The following is a 19,508-nucleotide window of genomic DNA, read 5'->3' as shown; positions in this document are numbered from 1 at the left end:
CGCGCGGCACGGGTCAGGCGGCGGGGGCGGGGCCTGGCAGGGGCGGGACCCAACGGGAGCAGGACCAATGGCGGATGGCGGTGAGGGGCGGGGCCTGGCGGAGGCGGGGCGGGGCCTGGCGGCGGAGGGCGGGGCCGAGGGGCGGGGGGGGTGGGGTGGGGTGTCCCACCCGAGTCGCTGGTTCGAGCCCCGGCGTTGCCCCGTCCCACCCAGGTCCCCAAAATCCCAAATCCTGCCGCAGCACGTGGCTGCGTCCCGCTCCCCGCCCCGGGACAGGGAGCCAGGAGACCCACGACCCCGTCGGTCCCTCCTGGGCTGGGGGAGACACCTCTCCCCGTAGGTGAGCTACCCCGGGGGGACGCGGCAGGGCGGGGAAGGAGCTTCCCTTTGCCCCAGCCGAGGGAGGGCAGCGGGTACCCGGGGCATCTGCAGGAGGGTGGGAGAGACCCCGCTGCCCTGCCAGGCTGTTGTGGTCGAGGGTTATAAACCACGGGTGCCAATAAGGCCGTCCCAGGGAGGTTTGAGGCTGCTGTAAATCACTGTGCTCATAAAGCCTTGTACCGGCAGGCGACTGGCGGCCTGCTCCGCTCTCGCCATGCTGGTGACGGCGTCAGGAGGAAATCCCAGGGATCACTGCCCGGCTGCTCCCGTGTTTGTTGATGTTTGAGATTCGCTTCCCAACAGGGCTGGACGTTATCTGGAGCAGAAGCAGGCAGCAGCATTGCCGGCAGGAGAGGAGGCAGCGCCACATGGATGACATGCAGGCAGGGGACGGGCCGGAGGCAGAGCAGGACGAAGGCCCTCTGCTTGCCCAGCAGCCCTCCTCCCGCACAGGTAAATCTACTCCCTGGGGAGCAGCGGGCTGAAGTGCGGCCTCAGCAGCAGGTTTCGACATGTCCCCTCCACCCTTGGGCAAGTCTCCTTGCCTTCCTGCCCCTCTGTTCTCCTTCTGGAGATACGAACTGCCATCCCTGCAAAGGAGGGGCGCAGGGGCTCAGTGGTAGATGTCAGGAGCGTGCCTGGAAAGAGCCATTTGCTGCTGCAGTAAGGTGATTGCCTGGCGACACGGATCTGTAGGAGGGGGTGAGAGTTAACCCGTGGCCTCTCCGACCAGCCCTGGGTTGTGGGTGCTCTCCCTCCACAGGGTTCTGCTCCACTCGCTGTGGCCTGGCCCTGGTCCTGCACGTCTCTCTCTTCGTGGCATACGTGCTCCGGGTCAGCCTCAGCATCGCCATCGTTGCCATGACTAACAGCAGCCACCCCCACAGCTGGACCAACAGTGCTCCCCACGGCTCCTACCCAGGATTTGCTCAGGACGTAAGTGGAAAGCAGATGCAGATAACTGAAAGACGCTTCCCGGGCTCAGTCCACTCTTGCTTCTGCATGAGGACAGACTTGGAAGCAGCAGAGAAAAGCCTTGAGGACAAGCCTTGGACTGATGATTGTAGAGATCCTTTCCAACCTTAATGATTCCTAGTTTTTACTTTCATTAAAAAATAATCCAGCCACCAAGCCAGGAAACATGAAATTGCTACTCTACCCTTAACTGGTTTAGTGGTGGATTTGGCAGTGTTAGGTTAATGGTTGGACTGGATGATCCTAAAGGTCTTTTCCAACCTGAACAATTCTATGATTCTATGATTCTATGACAAGGAGGGTGAAAGAGCAGAGAGCTCTGTTTGTTGTACTCAGGGCTGCGTTTCCTGGTTGCTTCTCCCCGTCTGGAGGAGTCAGTGCTTGGAAAACAGAGATGTCCGTCTGACAGACTTGTTCTGTCTCTTCCAGGTCCCCGTGTACAACTGGAGCCCTGAGACTCAAGGAATTGTCCTCAGCTCCTTCTTCTACGGCTACGGCCTCACGCAGGCGCTGGGCGGGTACTGCTCGGGGCTGTTTGGGGGCAAACCCGTCCTGGGCAGCGGGCTCCTGCTCTCCTCTGTGCTCACCCTCCTCATGCCCCAAGCAGCAGAGCTCGGTGTGAGCTTCCTCATCGGGCTGCAGGCACTGCTGGGTTTGGCTGAGGTCAGTCGTAGCTCCAGGTGCTGCCAGGCTATGAAACCTGCTCCGGTTACCCCTGGCTGTACTCCCCATGTCCCTTCCCTCCATGCTCCCTGTTCTCCTTTGCAGGGAGTGATATTTCCAGCTCAATACACACTCTGGGCAAAATGGGCCCCTCCGCTGGAACGCAGCAGGCTCATGAACATCGCTGATGCTGGTAAGACACAAGGACTTTTTCCCTACCATTGATTCAGTAAGTGTAGGACCTCCTCTCACCCCCTTCTTTCCAAGCCAGTCCTTGTAGCAGCCTCAAGTTCAAGGCTGTGGGTCCTTGGCAAAGAAGTGTTAGCAGCATTCAGCCTTTCCATCTCTCCCCCTCCCATCCTGTGCCTTCTTTGTCTCCTTGGCTCAGGTCAGCTTGAGGCAGGAGAGGGAATCCACACACTGACGGGAGCAAGCCTGGATACAAGGGTGCTTGTTTGCACAGGCACTTCATTTGTGCCGCCATGTTTTCCCATCACAAATCAGGCTGGAAGCTGTAGGTCTGTCCCGCTCGCTGCTGGTCACACAAAGTCCCATTAAAATGACTCTTCTGGTTTCTGATCCCTAGGATGCACTTTTGGGACTTTCTTTGCTCTCCTTGTGGCTGGGATCATCTGCCAGAGCCTGGGCTGGCCTTTTGTCTTCTACATCTTTGGTGAGTAATGGCCCATCATGTCTCTCTACTCCAACCCCGCTGCATACCGTCTGCTGGCAGAGCTCCCAAAGGTTCCCGTCAGAGCCCTGTGGGACTAGCTCTGTCCTTACGAGTCCCACACAGGGCTCTGGGCTCCCCTCTCGCCCTCCAGGCCAGGATGAAGCCATTTTGCTGGGGTACTATTAGGGAATGTGCCTTTGCTGAACCTTTGCCATCAACCCGACCCCTTCCACTGCGAGCAATGGGTTCAGGGGAGTTTGTCCCTTTCCGTCTTCCTGCACTCACCGTTTTGCTAGCACCAGCCTCCATCCCGCTGGCTCTCAGCTCTGCCGCAGCTCAGCATAAGTGGAGCTGGCACTGAGAGCCCCGCTCCTCACAGGTGGCGTTGGCTGTGCCTGGTGTCTCTGCTGGTTCCTCCTTGTGTACGAGGACCCTGCACATCACCCATGGATTAGTGCCGGGGAGCAGGAGTACATCGTGTCGTCGCTGGCTCACCAGGTACACACAAACCTTTTAACCACGGCTGACCACACTGCAGACACTGTGGCAAAGGGAAAGCTCTGACTCAGTTCAGCTCGGCTCCTCATACAGCGGCCAAGGCTAGTCCCAGTCTTCTCAGCAGCGGCTGGAGAGGCTGAGGAAAGCCTGCCCAGGGGGTGTAAGACAGGAAAGGAGGCACTGGCTGGTGTTTTATTCCTTCCAGGGCAGCTCTCATGGCCGCTCCCTCCCACTTGTGGCCATGGCTAAATCACTGCCTCTTTGGGCGATCACCATTGCCTGCTTCTGCACAGACTGGCTGTTCTACATGCTGCTGACCTCCATGCCCACGTTCATGAGCAATGTCCTCCACTTTGACCTCAGAGAGGTGAGTGCTGCCCTGCAGCTGAGGCTGGTCCCTGTAACAGCCACAGGACTTGGTCCCTCCATAGGCTGGGAACATGGAGGTTCTTCAGGGACATCTCTGCCTGAAGACCGGTGGCTCTGGGGTGAAGGGAGCTGCAGTCTTGGAGCTCTTGGCTCTGTTCCTTCGTGCATGGCCATGACAATGCTTTGTTCTCTGCTCTGCAGAACGGGCTCCTCTCTTCCCTGCCTTACATTGGGAATGGGCTTGGGCACATCCTGTCTGGGATGCTGGCTGATTTCCTCCTGGCCAGGCAAGTGCTTGGCACAGCAGCCGTCAGGAAGCTCTTCTCGGCACTTGGTAAGGACAAGCTTTCATCTGCTGTCCAGCCTTTCCAGCACCTTTGTGTGGCCTGTTATAAAACACATCCCCTTTTCCACCCAAGGGATGCTGCTCCCAGCTGTCTTCCTGGTGGCTGTGCCTTACATTGGCTGCAGTTCCACGGTTGTTGTGGTCCTTCTAACACTGGCCTTGACAATAATCAGCATGACAGGGGCAGGCATCAATATTAACCACATTGATATAGCACCCAGGTGAGTGGATCCAACCTCTGTGCCCTCTCTGGCTCTGCGTCCTTCCTGTTTCCAATCCCCCAAGGCTGCTGCAACTCCTACTGTCCCTTCCCTTATCTTCTGTAGCTGGTGGCATAGCAAGCTAAGGAGTAAAATAAAGGCTTCAAATCCCCCTGAGTCTTACAGGGGAGATCCTAGTGTTGCTCAGCATGACAGGCAGTATTCATGCAGATGAGGGAAGGGACTGGCAGCACCTACTCCTCTCCCTTCTTGTGACAGTTTTCTCTCTGCCTCACTCAGGAAATCTTTGCTTCCTCTCCCCAGATATGCAGGGTTCCTGCTGGGAATCACAAATACCTTTGGCATAGTCGCAGGAATTATTGCTCCTACCGCAGTTGGACTTCTTGTCAGCCAGGTAATTTTGGGGCCGCAAACCACAAGCACATCCCTGGAAGAAAACACAGGTCTGCTGTCAGAAATGGATTCCTTTCTGTGCACTGAATCAAATACTCCAAGCCAACCCCCTCTCCCATCAAACACGTGTGATGTAGCACCCGGCAAACCAGAGCTCTGGACCATTTTGAGGACATGGGGATGATTCAGAGAGCAGGAAGAGCTCCACATGGGCCCCATCTGGATGTACTTAGAGATGGAGAGAGGGTCAAGGGAGTGGGGTGAGGGGGAAGCTCTGTGCCAGGCAGGAAAGCTTCCTGAATTCAGCACAGCACACAATGTTTCCAAAAATGCCAAGGCAGGAAATGCATCTCCAACAAGAGGGGGGCTGGCATATGTCTTGAGTTGAGCAAAGCACTTCTGTTGTTGGTACAAGTAGCAAGCAGAGGATGGAGATGGTTTTAATGCCAGTGGACTAGGTGGCAGTAGATGGGTGATCACTACATGGAGATGAAGGGAAGGGCGATACCATCGTGATCTGTTCTTGGCCCCCCAGGATCTCCAGACCGGCTGGAGGAATGCCTTCTTTGTATCTGCAGCCCTCAACCTGTTTGGCCTCATCTTCTACATAGCCTTTGGCAGCGGGACCATCCAAGACTGGGCTAGGGAGGACACTGCTGTGCAATGAGAGCCACGAGCACGGGAAGGTACCCAAGGGAATGGGCTGCAAACAGGCACAGGCCAGGCAGGAGCCCCCTCCGCTACCCTGCTCTCGCCTGTGCAACCAAGCTCAGCCGTGTGTTCCTGCCTGCTCCCAGGGGCCTTGGAGTGTCCTCAGGCAATGGTGTGAGCTACGCAGCCCTGTCTGCACTCTAACTCTTGAAGTACCCAGCACCTTCCCCCAGCTCTGTCCACCTTCTGAGCCCAATCTACTCCCCTGGGGAGGCACCAGCCCTTCGACTCGTGTTGCCTGCTGTGCATTTAACCCTGCCCTCAGCCTTTGCCCACAGGAAGAAACGCTGCAGCGTGGACAGATCCTAAACGGGATCCACGGAGAGCTGGTAAAGCTGGCTGTTAGCCAAGCTCCGTAAGGAGCCTGCAGCTATTTCCAGCAAAGCTGTTCTTAGGTGAAGTAAATCGATAATGAAGTAGTAGAGCAACATTACTTTTTAACTAGCGGCTTCTCACGTGCTCTGCACAGAGTCCTAACACTTTTTTTCTCTTCTTAATGAGACAAGCTGATTATTCATTTACCCTTCATCCCCTTTTAGAAGCAACTGGGGCAAAAAATAAGTGAGGGCATTACCGAGTTCAACCTGGCAGCTCTGAGCACAGCCCCTGGGAGGCAGGGAAGGGGATAGAATCATAGAATGGGTTGGGTTGGAAGGGACCTTAAAGATCATCTAGTCCAACCCCCCAGCCAGGGAAAGCCTTGAGCTGGTATCATCCTTACTGAGTGAGAGCCTCATTGCAAGCATTCAGCTGAGGATGTGTCCTCTGAAAGAGATGTTTGGACCCAAAAAGGGATGTGAATTTGGCTTGCCCCCTTCCCAGACAAGCTGTGTTATGCTCTGCTCGCAGCTGACTGCAGCGAGGGAGTGGGCTGCAACTGCTCCCTTGCTCCAGACTAAGTCAAAATGGTGCAAAAATAGGATCCAGATCCCAGGCAGAGATCTGAAACCCACAAACACTTCCCTGAAAGAGTGAAGTGAAATTGAAATATGTTCCCAGGTCTGGGTCAAGGAACTCAAGGATGTGGGGGTGGCAGAAGCTCTGGGAGCCAGGCTTGGGTAAGCTACACTCGATGCTGCTTGGGAGTGGAGAAGCTCCAACACCTTCTGGTGCCGCATCTCCCACCAAAACGGCTGCGGCTCACCCCTCCAGGCCTCCGCGGCGGACGGGGGCTCCCGGCAGGACCCCAGCCCCCTCTGCCACCATTTACCCCAGCGCCCTCCGCAGCGAGCCCCGCAGCAGAGGCAGCAGCTCACGGTGGTGCAGGCCGGGCCCTGGTCCCGGCCTGGCTGCGGGGCACGTTGTGTCCCCACGGGGCCCCTGGGACAAAATGGCCGCCTGGGCGCCCCCGGGGGACCCACGCCCGCCCGCGGTTGCCACGGCAACGGGCCGTGGCGCCGCGCCGACCTCCGGCCGCCAGGGGGCGCTGCCGCCCGCGCCGCGCCCTCCCCATAAGCCCCTGCGGCGGCGGCCGCCAGGTCTCTTCCCCGCCTCCATCATGGCGGTGAGTGGAGGCGCTCGCGGGCCGCGGCCTGGTTGTGCCGTCTTTATCCGCCGCCATCCGCCCTCGGCGGGGCCCGGTTGGGCCACGGCCCGTGCGGGAGGGAGCGAGGGAGGCCGGGAGGGTGAGCTGCGGGGCCGGTATGTGGCAGGGAGGAGCCGGCGGGCCGCCCTGGGGAAGCGGCTGCCATGACAGGCCGCGGCCTGCCCGGTGGCTGGGCCGCCGCGGCGGTGCTTGAGAGAGGGCCGCGGTGTCGGGGTTCGCCGCCGGGGCGGAGCAGGGCTCGGTGTCAGGCTGCGGGAGCGGCCTGGCGAAGCCGTGTCCGGCGGCTGGGGCGAGCGCTGGGCTGTCTGCTGGGCGCCCGCCGTTAGCCCCCCCGTGTCGTTTCGCAGCAGCAAGACCAAGGTGAAAAGGAGAACCCCATGCGAGAGCTGCGCATCCGCAAGCTCTGCCTCAACATTTGCGTTGGGGAGAGCGGGGACAGGCTCACCCGAGCGGCCAAAGTGCTGGAGCAGCTGACAGGCCAGACCCCTGTCTTTTCCAAAGGTGAGGGGTGGGTTTTTCTGCCGGCTGCCAAGGGGGGGCTGCAAAGGAGCAGTTTGCTTTCTGTTTTCAGTAGTGGTTGTTTTCCTTCTTCTCCTGAGCATGCAGAGGATGAAGTGGCAGCGTGGCTCCCAGGGAAGAGGCTCCTTGGCAGAGCCGGCGTGGGGAGGTCTGCTCTGATCTGGGCCTTGTTGTTGGAATTGGGGGCTTTAAATATTCGGGTGCTGGTGGTCATTTCTGACAGTTCGGTTCTGCTTCCAGACCCGGGCTGCTGCTTTGCCCTCATGCCCAAAGAGGGAGCATGTGGTTGCCTTGGTTCTTTTTTCTTTCCTTTAAAGTCATTTATTCAGTCTTAAGCAAGCTCTGAATCCCCTGAGTGGGAATTCTTTGAATAGCCTCTAAGTGTAATTATTGCTGCCTACAGCACGATACACTGTACGATCCTTTGGCATCAGGAGGAATGAGAAGATCGCTGTTCATTGCACGGTTCGTGGGGCCAAAGCAGAGGAGATTCTGGAGAAGGGGCTGAAGGTGAGAATTTGGCTGGTCTGTTTGTTTGATTTGTAAGAGAACCAAACTTAATCCATACCAACTGAAAAGATGTGTGCTTTGAAATGTTGCATCTGGTCTGTTACAGATCAGTTGTGGGTGTTAAGGGCTGGAGTAGCAGCTTTGTCTGATATGTAGGCTGCTGCGTTTGTACTGCTTATCTGGTTGCTGCTTCATCCTTATTTAAGAGCTAGTGGGTGTGCGTTGCTGCTTTCTCTCGAGGTTCTGTCTTTGCTGTAATTTATGAGCAGGTTGTAGGAGCAAAATGTTGGGGCTAAAGACTTAGCATGTAAGCAAGTTTTGGGTCTGGTAGCAGTTGGAATACACAGGACTTACTCTGCAGTCAATAATGAAATAATGACTGACAACAAATGTTTCAGGTGCGAGAATATGAGTTGAGAAAAAACAATTTCTCAGACACTGGCAACTTTGGCTTTGGAATCCAGGAGCACATCGATCTGGGGATTAAATATGATCCCAGTATTGGTATCTACGGCTTGGACTTTTATGTGGTGCGTATTTCCCCGCTTCCCTGCAGCTACTGGGCTTGTGTGAAAGCTCCGGAAGGAACCTAGAATGATAACTGGCTCATGTGAATTTGCTGCCAAGTGCTGGAAGATAGAAAAATGTTCAGCGAAATCCAAGTCTAAACTGACATTCCCAGGGCTGCTGTAAAATCCCTGATTTATGACATGTCTCTCAAAGCCTCTTCAGAAGCAAATACTGTTGCTCTTACTGGTACTCCTGGGATAACACTGAAACAGCTGTGCCGGGTTTGGGGAAGGAAGGAGCAGCAGGGGCTTCAGGAATGCAGACTGAAAGATGGGCTGCATTGCTGGGAGATTCTCCCTGTGTTGGAGGGCTGGGGATGGGTCATTAGCAGCGGTGGTGGCTGATGCGTTTGAGTCATTCCATTCTGCCGTGCCTCACTGTAAATCTCTGAAATAGAGGGAAGCTGTTGCATGTGTATTAGCAACGCTGTTGAATGTATTTTTTTCTCAAGAGCTGAGGCCTCTGGGTATGGAATAGTGAATCTTCCACGCTCATTTTGGTTTCTTTGAGTCAGTGTATGTGCCAGGTTGTCCAGCCTCGGAGCTGTCCCTGTCAGTTTACTTGGCTGCTCAGAAGTTACTTTTCAGTTTACATTGAGGCTGTAGAGGATAATGCTTTTGGTCTTGAACATGACTCAGACAATGGGATGTTACTGACGTGGAAATTCTAGCCTTCCCTCCTAGAAAACTGTTAAGTTGAAGAAAATAAATAAATGCCAGAATGAAATAGTGCTGTTGGTCTCCTCTCCTGGCAGGTGCTGGGCCGGCCTGGTTTCAGCATTGCTGACAAGAAACGCAGGACTGGCAACATTGGAGCCAAGCACAGAATTGGAAAGGAAGAAGCCATGCGCTGGTTTCAGCAAAAGGTAAAGTTCATCTTTATTTTTGTATCCCAAGCAAGTATCAGCAAAATGCTTCACTGCGGAAGGACTGGAACAAGTCACTGGGTGGGAGGAGCTCTTGATCCTGCTTAAATGCTTAAATCATTGATTTTTACTGCTCTGGGGCAGTAGAAGCTGTGTTTGAGCATGAGTGCTGTTCATGCCCCTTTTTTTGTGTACTGAACTGAAAGAGAAGCTCTTGCAGGATAAGCTGGAAGTATCAGCTTTTGTGTAAATCTTGTCTCCCACCGTTTTTGGAGGTGTTCGGTGTACGTGGATCACAAGCGATGAGGCAGGGTTAGGATTTGTTTATCTGACACAGCTCTAGCTCAGCTGCCAGACCGGGAGGATGGAGTGATCCAAATAAGTTCTTGGGTTTATCTGTGCATAGCATGCTCTGACACAGACTGGGTCATGAATGGGAGATGCTGAAAGCTTGATGAAATGCTCAGAGATGGGGACAATGGATACTTTTTCAGAGGGGGAGAGGGTGGGCAGCCTGTCAGGAGGCTCTACTCTGCCCAGAGCTACACCGGCCGTACCCTGCGCAGAGCGGGCTCCAGCCTGCTCCTGCTGAGTGGCTTTTTTCCTCCCTGGTGCCTGGTTCTGCTTACTGTGGCATAGTTACCTTCAGGGGCTGAATCTTGGGACTGTAAAAGAGAGGAGTACAGTTCTGGTCAGATCAACCTGTGATGGGTGGGGGCTTCTTGTTTTGCTGGGCTGAGGAGCAGAGTTTAATGTTTATCTGAACAAAGCTCTGCTTGGAAGTGAACAGCAGAGCAGCGAAGTAGGAAGGCAGTTAGCTGCTCACCTAGGAGAACTGGGGTTTTGTGTCTGTTTTGTGTCTGGCTTGGAATGAACATGACGGCTCAGTTTTCACCACAGTGGTACTGCACCTTTACCTGTCAGTGCTTTCTCACTTGGTTCCTTCTCTCTCTCTCTCTCTTTTTTTTTTTCCCCCCCTCACAGTATGATGGCATCATCCTTCCTGGTAAATGAGCAGTTCCTGTTACCAAAAAAGCAAATAAAATTTTCTAAGCCCTAACTTCTGTTGTGAATTTTGTGCGGGCTTCTCCTGCCCTAGGAAGCTGCTGGGAGCAAGGGTCACTCACACTGCAAAGGCAGCAGAAAGATGTGGACTGATGCTGTGCGCTTGAGGAGAACCTGGTGTTCTTAAGGAGCGGGTGTTGGATTTACATGGATACAGTCTCCACTTCTGTACTGTCCAACTGCACAAATAATGTGCAGAACTTTTACTAGAGTCTGCAGGTGGGCATAGAAAGAAGAAGAAAAAAAAAAAAAGTATGCTTTTTGACCACTGGAGTTGTAGGGCATAATTTCTGGAGGGTTAAATTCCTGAGGGGAACAAAGTAAGTCAGTGTGCTGGTTCTCATCCTCCACAGACCAGCCTGCAGTCTTAAGGGCAGCCTGCTCTTTAATGAACAAGGGATTCTGAATTAGCAGAAGAAACTTGGTTGCTTTAGGAACTATGGGCAGTGCAAGTTCAATGGGAAGCCAAAGGAAATGGTGCACGTACCCTCTTAATAAAGCAGAGCCATAAGGCCAAAATGTGGCTGAGGGTTCTTTACCTAAGCAAGCATGGCAGGGCTGGTGGGAAGGGGCCAAGGGGATGGGTGGGACCAGCAAGGCTCCTGAGCTGAGATTCAAACCTGGTGCCACAAGACAGGGCTGAGATCAGCTGCAGAACCCCCTGATCCACGCTGCTTCAGTGAGCAGCATGAGTGACCTCAAGTGCCTGTACCTGCAGCTGGCAGAGTTATTTCTACCCCACAGATCGTGGTGCTCTCAGTGTGCTGTAGAAATCCTGAAGCAATTAATGGATGTGCTTGGAATGTAGAGGAGGAATTTTGACTGGTTTCTTAAAATGTTTCAGGAGTGTGAACTTACACTGCTGTAATTACACAGACAGAGAGTTTTCCCCTGCAAAGGAACGGCCTTTATTGTTTAAAGAGAAAATTCCCTGCAGGACAACACAGCTCACACGGGGGAGTTCAGCAACACCCTTGCCTCTGCCTCTAGTGTTCGGTCCTCTCCTGCATCTTAAGTAAAAAGTTATAATTAAAAAAATCAAGGAACAAACTCCCTTACATACAAGTCTGCACATGTTCCACCATCGGTGATTGCGCAGTGTTCTCTGAAAGAGTAGACTGTTCCTTTGTTAAGCCTGTTTGGAGTTGTAAGCCCGGGGAGGTTGCCAGCGCCGTTCAGGATGGAGCCCACCCCAAAATACACAGGGCACTGTGTGCTGTGCATGCTAAAATGGGCAGAGGAAAGAATTTTGAACAGAAATTATGTTCTGCCTCGGTATAGCTTTATGCTTGATGCGAACTCTTAATCGAGATCATGAATTCTCAGAGAAAGCAGTACCTTTATATGAACTGTAACTACTGCAAGCTGCTCAGTTTTGGTGAGTTGTGAAAGGAAGTGAAAACCAGCCCGCTTTTGCTAAAGCTCTTGTCTTGGCATCTTCGGGGCACGTTGGGGTTCCCTTGAGCAGCTCAATTGGCTTCCTGGATGCAATTTCACTGTGGTGTGCAAAAAAGACCAAAACAAAACCAAGAGCGTTTGCCTGGATGCTCAGCAGCGCGTAGCTGCCTTGGCCCGAGACGAAGGTGATGAGCCGTCTAGGATCACGTGTGAATGTGCTCCAGGCACAGGACCTGTTACCAGAAGATGCTGGCCTCAGCGTGTGGCTGTTGCGTGGTGTCTTGTAATGGTTTGAGACCCGGAAATAACCACCACTCTCTCTTGCCTGCCGCTTGTCACAGGTTATCGCTGCCCTGGGGCTGTATCTCAGACCCGCTGGGGCAGGGTTTGGAGTGCTGTGGCGTGGTTTGTCTGGATGTACTCAGCCCGAGAGCGTGACTCTGCTCTGCAGTGCTGTAAGGGGGGGCTGCAGCCCCTGTGCCCTCTGAAAGGGCAGCCAGGGTTTTACTACAGACTGGTAACTGTCTCAGACACGGTGACGGGGAGGGGCCCCAGGCACCGAGCAAGTGCTTGCCCCTGGAAACTCAAGTTTCCTAACGGCTTCTCCTTTCACAGGTCAGATGCTGCTTTTACAGTAATGGGGAAGCGCTGATTGAGCTCAAAACCAAGCTGTCAGCTTGATGGTACAAGTAACAGGACCTGGCTAGGGATGTATCTACGAGAGCTCCTGGTTTAGATGTGAAGGGCTTCTCTTCCAGCTCATACTTATTTTCAGGGCACCATTTGCCTCTCAGATCTCCTGGACTCTCACAGCATCCACAGGCACATCCCTGATTCCCTCTGCTTGAGCTAGAGCACAGCACTTGGAAGAGCAAAAGATCTTGGTGAGTTGATCCAATAGTTCTCTTCCTTGCTATCAAGATTCACTTTATTCCTGGTGTGAAGGTATCTAGCCTCAGTGAGTAAATATTAAATGTCTTTCCCTTGAACAAATGCTACGTGAGCAACAGAGTCTGTTCTAGACCTGTCACTTTCTTGTACCTAATACCAATACTACTGTTGTTTCAAAAGTGTCTTGTGATACTATTCCTACAGTAGAACTTCTGCATTATTCTAGGGGGGGGTGTTCTTCTTTTTTCTCCATTTTTTTCCAATCCACGCTGCGATACAGTGCTGCAGGCTGAGGAGAAAAGCTATTCTGTCCTGCTTGCTTCCGTGTCTGCCCCACTTGAGCAATCCCTGCTTAAGCTGTGGGATGGAGATGCAGGCAGCTCAGAAGACACTTTCCTAGGGCCCAAAACTTGCCGTGATGGAACAAGAGTGTTGGAGACTTCGCAGTGACTCCAAACATCAGTGTGCCTCCCCATCCAGCTACCCAGCACTCAGCTGGCTCCTTCCCTAGCTGCTGGCATAAGCCACGTGGCACTCAGGGCTCTTTATGTGCTGGCTGCTGCCGAGGCCACGGAGCTGGCCCGGGACCTGGAACTCGGGGAGTGTGGGAGGATGATAGTGCAGCATGAGACACCCACGGTGGCCTCGGGGAGGTCCTCATCCTCAGCCCACTCGTTGAGGTCAGGATTGTAGCACTGCACGCATTTCTGATACCTCTTCCCGCTCTCGTTCCAGCCACCCACCAGGCACAAGCGCCCTTCCAGCAGAGCCACCCCGGCCGTGCTGACCCCCGTGGGCAAGGGCGCCACGTAACTCCACTGCCCTGTGAGTGGGCTGTAGCACTCCACGGGCATCACGTCCACCCGCTCACCCTGGGGACCCAGCTGGCTCCCACCCAGCACATACGCTCGGTCAGCCACGGTGGCCGCGCAGTGCCAGCCCCGGGGGGTGCTGAGCCTTGCCCCCTCCCTCCAGGCGTCGGTGCTGGGCTCGTAGCAGCATACGGTGCGGGAATAGGCATGGCTGATGTAGCCACCGGTGACCAGGAGCTTGCCGTCGACGACGGTGCTGGCATGGCAGCAGCGGGGCGTCTCCAGGCTCGCCTTGCTCTGCCAGCTGTTGGTGGTGGGGACATAGCACTCAACAGACGCCAATGCGCCCTCGGCGTTGCGCCCTCCGATAGCGTAGAGGAGCCCGTTGCAGGTGCTCAGGCTGAAGTGTGTCCTCCTGTGCTGCATGCTGGCCAGGTGCAGCCAGGTGTTGAAGCGTGGGTCGTACCTGGGGGACGAAGGGCAGAGCTGTCTGTCCAGGACTAGCACCAGAGCCATGGGGAGAAGTAGGGCCTGCCAGACATCTGCTTTCAGAGGAGACAACTCGGGCTCTGGAAGAGCCTCTCTGTCTTCTCCAGCAGTAAAAAAGCATCTGGACAGGCAGTGCAGATGGAGATGACGGCACCGCACAGGCCTGGATCCTACCTGCGACTGCTGGGGTTGTTGCCGCGCCAACCCTTGGGAGGGCCCAGCATTGCTCCTGCTACCACAAGCTCCAGCCTGGCTTGGAAATTGTGAGTGCTGCCGATCCGAGGTGTCCCTAAGCACTGTCACTGTCCCCTCTGTTGGGTAGAAGAGGACCTAGGGGCAGGTCTTCCCTGCCCACCCTGCCAGGCCAAAGCCAGGCACGTGATAAGAAGCCGGCTCCTTGTGTGCCCAGGAGACAGCAGAGGGAACTGGAACTGCTGTGTCCCCAGAGCGATGCCACAGGGACTAAGGCCAGGCTGGGGAAGGCGGATAAGCTACTGGCCAGAAAGAGAAAGCAGACCTGCCAGTGGGTCGCCAAAACCTCACTCAGTGCAGGAGAAAGAGCTCAATGATGGCTCCTAACCGAGGGGTGGTGATCAGGGGCCACGAAAGGCTGGCCTCGAGCCGTGCTGACGACGTTGCGTGTGGAGCCTCAGGTGGCTGAGCCAAGCTGTGGGCCGAGCCACTGGGAAGTTCAAGTTTAGGTTGCAAACAAAATACTGCATGTCAGGTTGCCGTAGTTACTCCTCCTTTCTTTGAATAGTAATCCCTTGGCGATCCAGTGACAGGCTTACGGGGATTTAGGAAACAAACCTTGTCATTTAAATGATGAGGAGAGAAAGGGAGGCAGAGAGAAGAAAACCTGAAGGGCAACAGGAATCCTATAGACAGTAAATCAACCTTAAAATGAATCCAGGCAAACCAGAGACCAGGTTGAGGCTGGCACCAGCTGGAAGAACAGCCAGCGGGTGAAAAGGGGAGCTCCCCAGAGTAACAAAATGGGTTACTTCTAAATAACAAGGGCTCCCATTTCCCAAGGAGTCTTGCAGCTTCCAAGAAGCCCTGCCTTGCCCTCATCCTGCACCGGTGCTGTGAGGACGCCAGAGGACGTGGGCAGCACAGCCCAGGCACCAAAGTCCCCAGGGGAAGCCCAGGCTGGGGTCACGCAGACCAAATCCCTGGAAATGGTTTCCAGGTCTGGTGTCTCACAGTCCAGCACTCTGTGCTGGGCCTTGCTGCGTTTGTCCCTCCCTGGCAGCGTTATCCCAGAGGCCAGACCTACCTCCTGGTTACTGATAGCAAAGAGGAACCTTTCTGACACACTCGTCCCTCACCCCATGGGGGATGCTGGGGCACAGGCACACACGGCACAGCTTGGAACCCCTCCCAGGGGTCTGCGTGGCCAGGTGGAGCCCATCTTACCTGTTCAGGCTGCTGACAGCATGCTTGGCCTGGTTCCTGGCATCGTTTTGGTCTTCGCCACCCGCGATGTAGATGAAACCATCCATCACCACCACGCACTGGTTAAAACTTTTTGCTGGCATCTCCGTCAGCTTGTTCCAGTTTCCCTCTGCGTCCCTGTAGCTGATCTCCCTGCTAAGAGCCTTCTCGGTCATAGCTGGACGACCCCCGACTGTGACAAGCACCCTCTGGCCTCCCCGAATCCTGGTTCTCCGAGACTGAAGGCTGTTCTGCTGGTGGGGGAGCAGGTGGTAATTCATAGCATCCACGAGGAGCTTGTGGCACTGCGGATCTTGCATCATGCGTGGCACAGGTTGCACGTGGTTGACCAAGTCTGGAGCTGAGATTGTGCCGAATCGAATGTTGCTCAGGAGGTCAGCAGCATATCGAACTCGTTTCGGGTCAAACTCCAGCCACTTGACAGCGATCTGGAAGGCTGTAACCTCGCTGGGTATCTGCAGGCCATCATCCATCAGCAGCTCATTGATCTGATCAAAGGGGAGTTTCATGAACTGGTCAGTCTTGGAGAACTCCAGGAAGTTTTCCCGGATGAATTTCCGGGTGGCATCCTTCACCTGGTTGAGGCTGTAGGTGGCTGAGATGTTGGCGATGTACACGCAGTTCTCCACGGCTGTCTCCCGAACGAGGAAGTCGCTGCACATGTTCAGCAGCGCTGGCACCTGCAGCTGGGTGGCCGCGGCGATGGTGCTGCCGATGGTGTACAGCGAGAGGCTCAGCTTCCCCGTGTAGGCGTAGGTGATAATGGTGGTCAGGCCCAGTGGGGAGATGTTGTGGAGCTCCACCCGGTGCAGCTGAGGGTCTCTCTGCAGCAGGCAGTGGAAGTACTCACTGCAGGAAGCCAGGATGAGTTTATGCACCTCGAAGGACTTTGTTTTGGTGGCAATGGTGAGATCGCAGAGGAACCGCTTCTGGCGCATCTGGTTCATCCCCTCCAGAAGGCTGGCTCCGTGGTCTGGCGCCTCAACCTCCGTGGCTGTGCAGTGGAAGCCGTTGGAGCCGCTGTCGTACAAACTATTCAAGTGATTGAAGTGTTCGACATCTAGCAAAGCATCTTCCACCATCACCGGGGTGATGGATGCATCCTCTTTATCCACCTTGGGCTTCTTGGGGATTTTCTTTTTGGGTGCCATCTTGGCAGGATCGGAACGGGACGTGGTGAGAAAGGAGAGGTGAGGAGCAGGGGTACAGGTGACCTTCTGCTCTTTAAGACATTCAGTGAAGCAAAGGAAAAACTCCCACTGACTCATATACTCTTTGGGTCAGGCCAAGGGAAGGATGGAAACTAAGCCCTGTACCCCTCTGAGCTGCATTAAAGGCATTGAGGGCCATGACTTCAAGAGGGGATCCTCAGCTCTCAACCAGTACCAGCACGTTCGCTGTGTTAAAAAAGGACTGGGGGCTTTGGGCAGTTGCCTTGGGAAACTGGGAGCACCCGCTGGTTCCTGGGGTGTGGGGCCGTGCTCGGCCCCACTGACAGCTCTGCTGTCTGGGGTGACGCAGACTCCAGGCAGAACGAGGGGGCGATCGCTGGGTGTGTTCCGCCTGACTCAAGCGCACGTCAGATGGGGTGAATCGAGTCCCAGCAGCTCTGACAGAGGTTCCCACACAGCCGTGAGGTAAGAGGAAGCCCAGCACTGCAGGACCGCACAGAAAAGGGTGTTTGTTTCCTCCCCCAAGCCCTTGGGCACGGTGAGGCACTGCTGGGTATCCAGTGGGTCCAGCTGCCCTTTGGGGTGACCAGAATGCAGGTGAAAGGGGAAAAAAAATCAACAACAACAACAACAAAAATCCAGCTTTTGAATGTTCCCAAATTCCTGCTTGAAACTCCAGTCTGAAACTCAGCAGTGACCTCAGTTCCTCTGAGGGAACAAATCTGCCGACCAGAAATAGCTGTTACTGCACTGTCTCACATGTCTGGGTACTGTTTATTACGCTTGGCCATAAAGATCAGGTTTCTTGGAACTGAGTAATCGGCTCGTATTTAGCACCGGGCAATGAAGAAGGGAGGCATTATGAGACTTCAGCAAAAATATGGAGAAGGGAAAAGTTTAGTGAAAGTCCCTGCCAGGAAAGAGGATTCAGGACTGAGTCTGAGGGGGAGAGCAGCAGTGCCAGCCCGGCCGAGCTCAGCTGGCTGGGGTAAGCAGAGGGAGCAGGGATGACAGAGACGCCCGCAGACCCTGCTCTCTCCTGGCTTTGCACAGAAGCCAAGAGGATTCAGGAGAAAAGTCCCAGGCACTTGAGCCATCCCTGCTATTGTGGCGTTTCACGGGGCTACCCCAATTTACACCACTGACGGCTCATCTATCACAGTGTCATATCCTGGAGCGGGCATAGGTCCTTCTGAAACTGGGACGCAAATACCGCTCACTCTGTGTGTTTGGATATGAAACTGTTTCTGACACCCAGCTCAGGATTGGGAAAAGGAACTAGGATTTACCCTTTCAGAGCAACCACGCTTTGATGCTTCCAAACATGCATTTTGCTCAGACTATCCATTCCCCAAGAAAATTTGCAGTTTTAGCTTTTCAGCTGGATTTGAAGTGACAATATTAGGTTAAATATTAGAATTTCCCAGGAAATGCAAATGTTTTTCCAGGCCTTCTCTCTAGATCCCTCAAGGGATGAGACCTGTCTCTCTCTGAGATACAATGCTACACAAACCTCCTTGTTGCTGAAGAAACCCAAAGAGAAGCAGGACTTGTCCTGGAGGGAGGTGGCCATCCTGCTGCCCCCACGCCGAGACCAGTCCTAGCAGGACGGGTGCCAGGTTGAGGTCTGCAACCTGCCACGGCAGGAGGGTTTGGCCTTGTGAAATAAGTGACCTGGGTGTCAGCTCCCATCGGGCTGCGCTGAGGATCTGCCCGATCCCTTCTGCTCCCCAGACTGCCTTGATTTTGGCCTTTTTTTACAGAAACAAGCACAGTGTCTGCAGCAAGCCACTGTTCCTGTCCATAAAACTGCTCACCCCCCTTTCAGGGGCTCTAAGACCCCATTTTAGAGAGGTGACACCAGTGCCCAGCAGCTCCTGTGGGCCTGGTGTGGAGCCCAGCATCACAATTGGGCAAGTGGATCTCCAAAAGCCTTCTTAACACCTTCTGGAAAGCCCAGCAATGCAGCTGGCTCTCTCCATACCCTGTCCACCCTGCTCAGGAGTCAGGAGGGGAAGTTGTTCTGGGAGACCAGCCGGGTTAGCTCAGTTGGTTAGAGCATGGTGCTAATAACGCCAAGTTCTATGATTCTAACTGCACTACACTTCATACAAGTACAAAGGAGCCATGCGAAGTTTGGGGCTCATACTAATGTCCGTGGGATCCTGCCTGTCCCCTTTGGGCACCTTTGATGGACTCCGATTTGAAGCACATGTTCATGTTATTCCAGTGTCTGGCTGCAGGAGGGCAGAGCGACCTTTACTACCTGCAGTTAATTTAAAATGGGACATCATTGCTGCTTCTGATTGAAATACCACTGTAGTGACTTGAAAGGGATATTTTTCCTACAGATTAATCCTGGCTGCTGGATTAATCTAGGGAGCTGGAATGTTCTGAAGAGATTTCAAAAGGCCCAGACAGAAAGGAAGGAAGACAGGGCTTTTTTCTAGCGGTTTAACTTCTCTTAGAAGACAGTAATTGTCCTCACATCCTTTCAGTGCTGCTAATCTCAGCCCTGCACCATATTACTGAGCTAACAACAAAGCAGGACCTACTCTGGGTGATACTGGGTCTTCAGAAAATCACAGCAGGCTTATTTTCTTTAATATCTAACCAAACAAGAGTCCCTTTCCTTTACCTGCTGGTGTCCCTGGCTGTGGGTTCAAGCAGGGTCTGAGTCACAGCAAACACCGCGCTGGCCTGGAAAAATACCTGGACGCTGCACCTCTGGGCACTGTTTTGCTGCCAATAATTCCTCCAGCCCCATTTTAGAAAACAACAAAGCCTTTCCCCATGCCATTATTTCCATTATTCAGCAGTTCCCATGCCCCATGCAAGGTCTCTGCAAATCCTGCTAGGCGAGCCCTGGTTCTCCATGATTCATCTAAAGGCTGGGTCTGCTCCTTACCTTGCTGTTCAGGCCGGGTGGTCCGAGGGGAAGCTCTGACCAGCACAGGGCTCTGCAGGCTGAGAGACAGAGACC

The 19,508-nt window shown here is 54.2% G+C and overlaps 3 protein-coding genes across 3 annotated transcripts; 2 read left to right on the top strand and 1 right to left on the bottom strand.

Moving 5' to 3' along the window:
• The first annotated feature begins 67 nt into the window (after window positions 1–67).
• Window positions 68–5,195, top strand: LOC104037141 (sodium-dependent phosphate transport protein 3-like). The gene is made up of 12 exons (XM_075722180.1): window positions 68–80; window positions 685–834; window positions 1,145–1,317; window positions 1,786–2,019; window positions 2,125–2,212; window positions 2,606–2,692; window positions 3,072–3,190; window positions 3,396–3,557; window positions 3,761–3,893; window positions 3,979–4,126; window positions 4,430–4,520; window positions 5,055–5,195. The coding sequence occupies exons 1-12, from the start codon at window positions 68–70 to the stop codon at window positions 5,184–5,186; spliced, it is 1,530 nt and encodes a 509-aa protein (XP_075578295.1). The 3' UTR covers window positions 5,187–5,195.
• Window positions 5,196–6,709: 1,514 nt separating this feature from the next.
• RPL11 (ribosomal protein L11) lies at window positions 6,710–10,300 on the top strand. Its single transcript, XM_075721877.1, has 6 exons — window positions 6,710–6,734; window positions 7,124–7,277; window positions 7,699–7,805; window positions 8,204–8,335; window positions 9,130–9,240; window positions 10,225–10,300. The coding sequence occupies exons 1-6, from the start codon at window positions 6,729–6,731 to the stop codon at window positions 10,252–10,254; spliced, it is 540 nt and encodes a 179-aa protein (XP_075577992.1). The 5' UTR covers window positions 6,710–6,728; the 3' UTR covers window positions 10,255–10,300.
• Window positions 10,301–13,139: 2,839 nt separating this feature from the next.
• On the bottom strand, window positions 13,140–16,520 carry LOC104026564 (kelch-like protein 31). The gene is made up of 2 exons (XM_009490993.2): window positions 15,315–16,520; window positions 13,140–13,872 (listed from the first exon to the last, which is right to left on the bottom strand). The coding sequence occupies exons 1-2, from the start codon at window positions 16,502–16,504 to the stop codon at window positions 13,140–13,142; spliced, it is 1,923 nt and encodes a 640-aa protein (XP_009489268.2). The 5' UTR covers window positions 16,505–16,520.
• Window positions 16,521–19,508: the final 2,988 nt, after the last annotated feature.

The sequence above is a fragment of the Pelecanus crispus genome, chromosome 16, assembly GCF_030463565.1.
Source record: "Pelecanus crispus isolate bPelCri1 chromosome 16, bPelCri1.pri, whole genome shotgun sequence".
In the NCBI taxonomy this organism is placed as follows: domain Eukaryota; kingdom Metazoa; phylum Chordata; class Aves; order Pelecaniformes; family Pelecanidae; genus Pelecanus; species Pelecanus crispus.
This window is presented reverse-complemented; position numbering and strand designations above follow the sequence as displayed.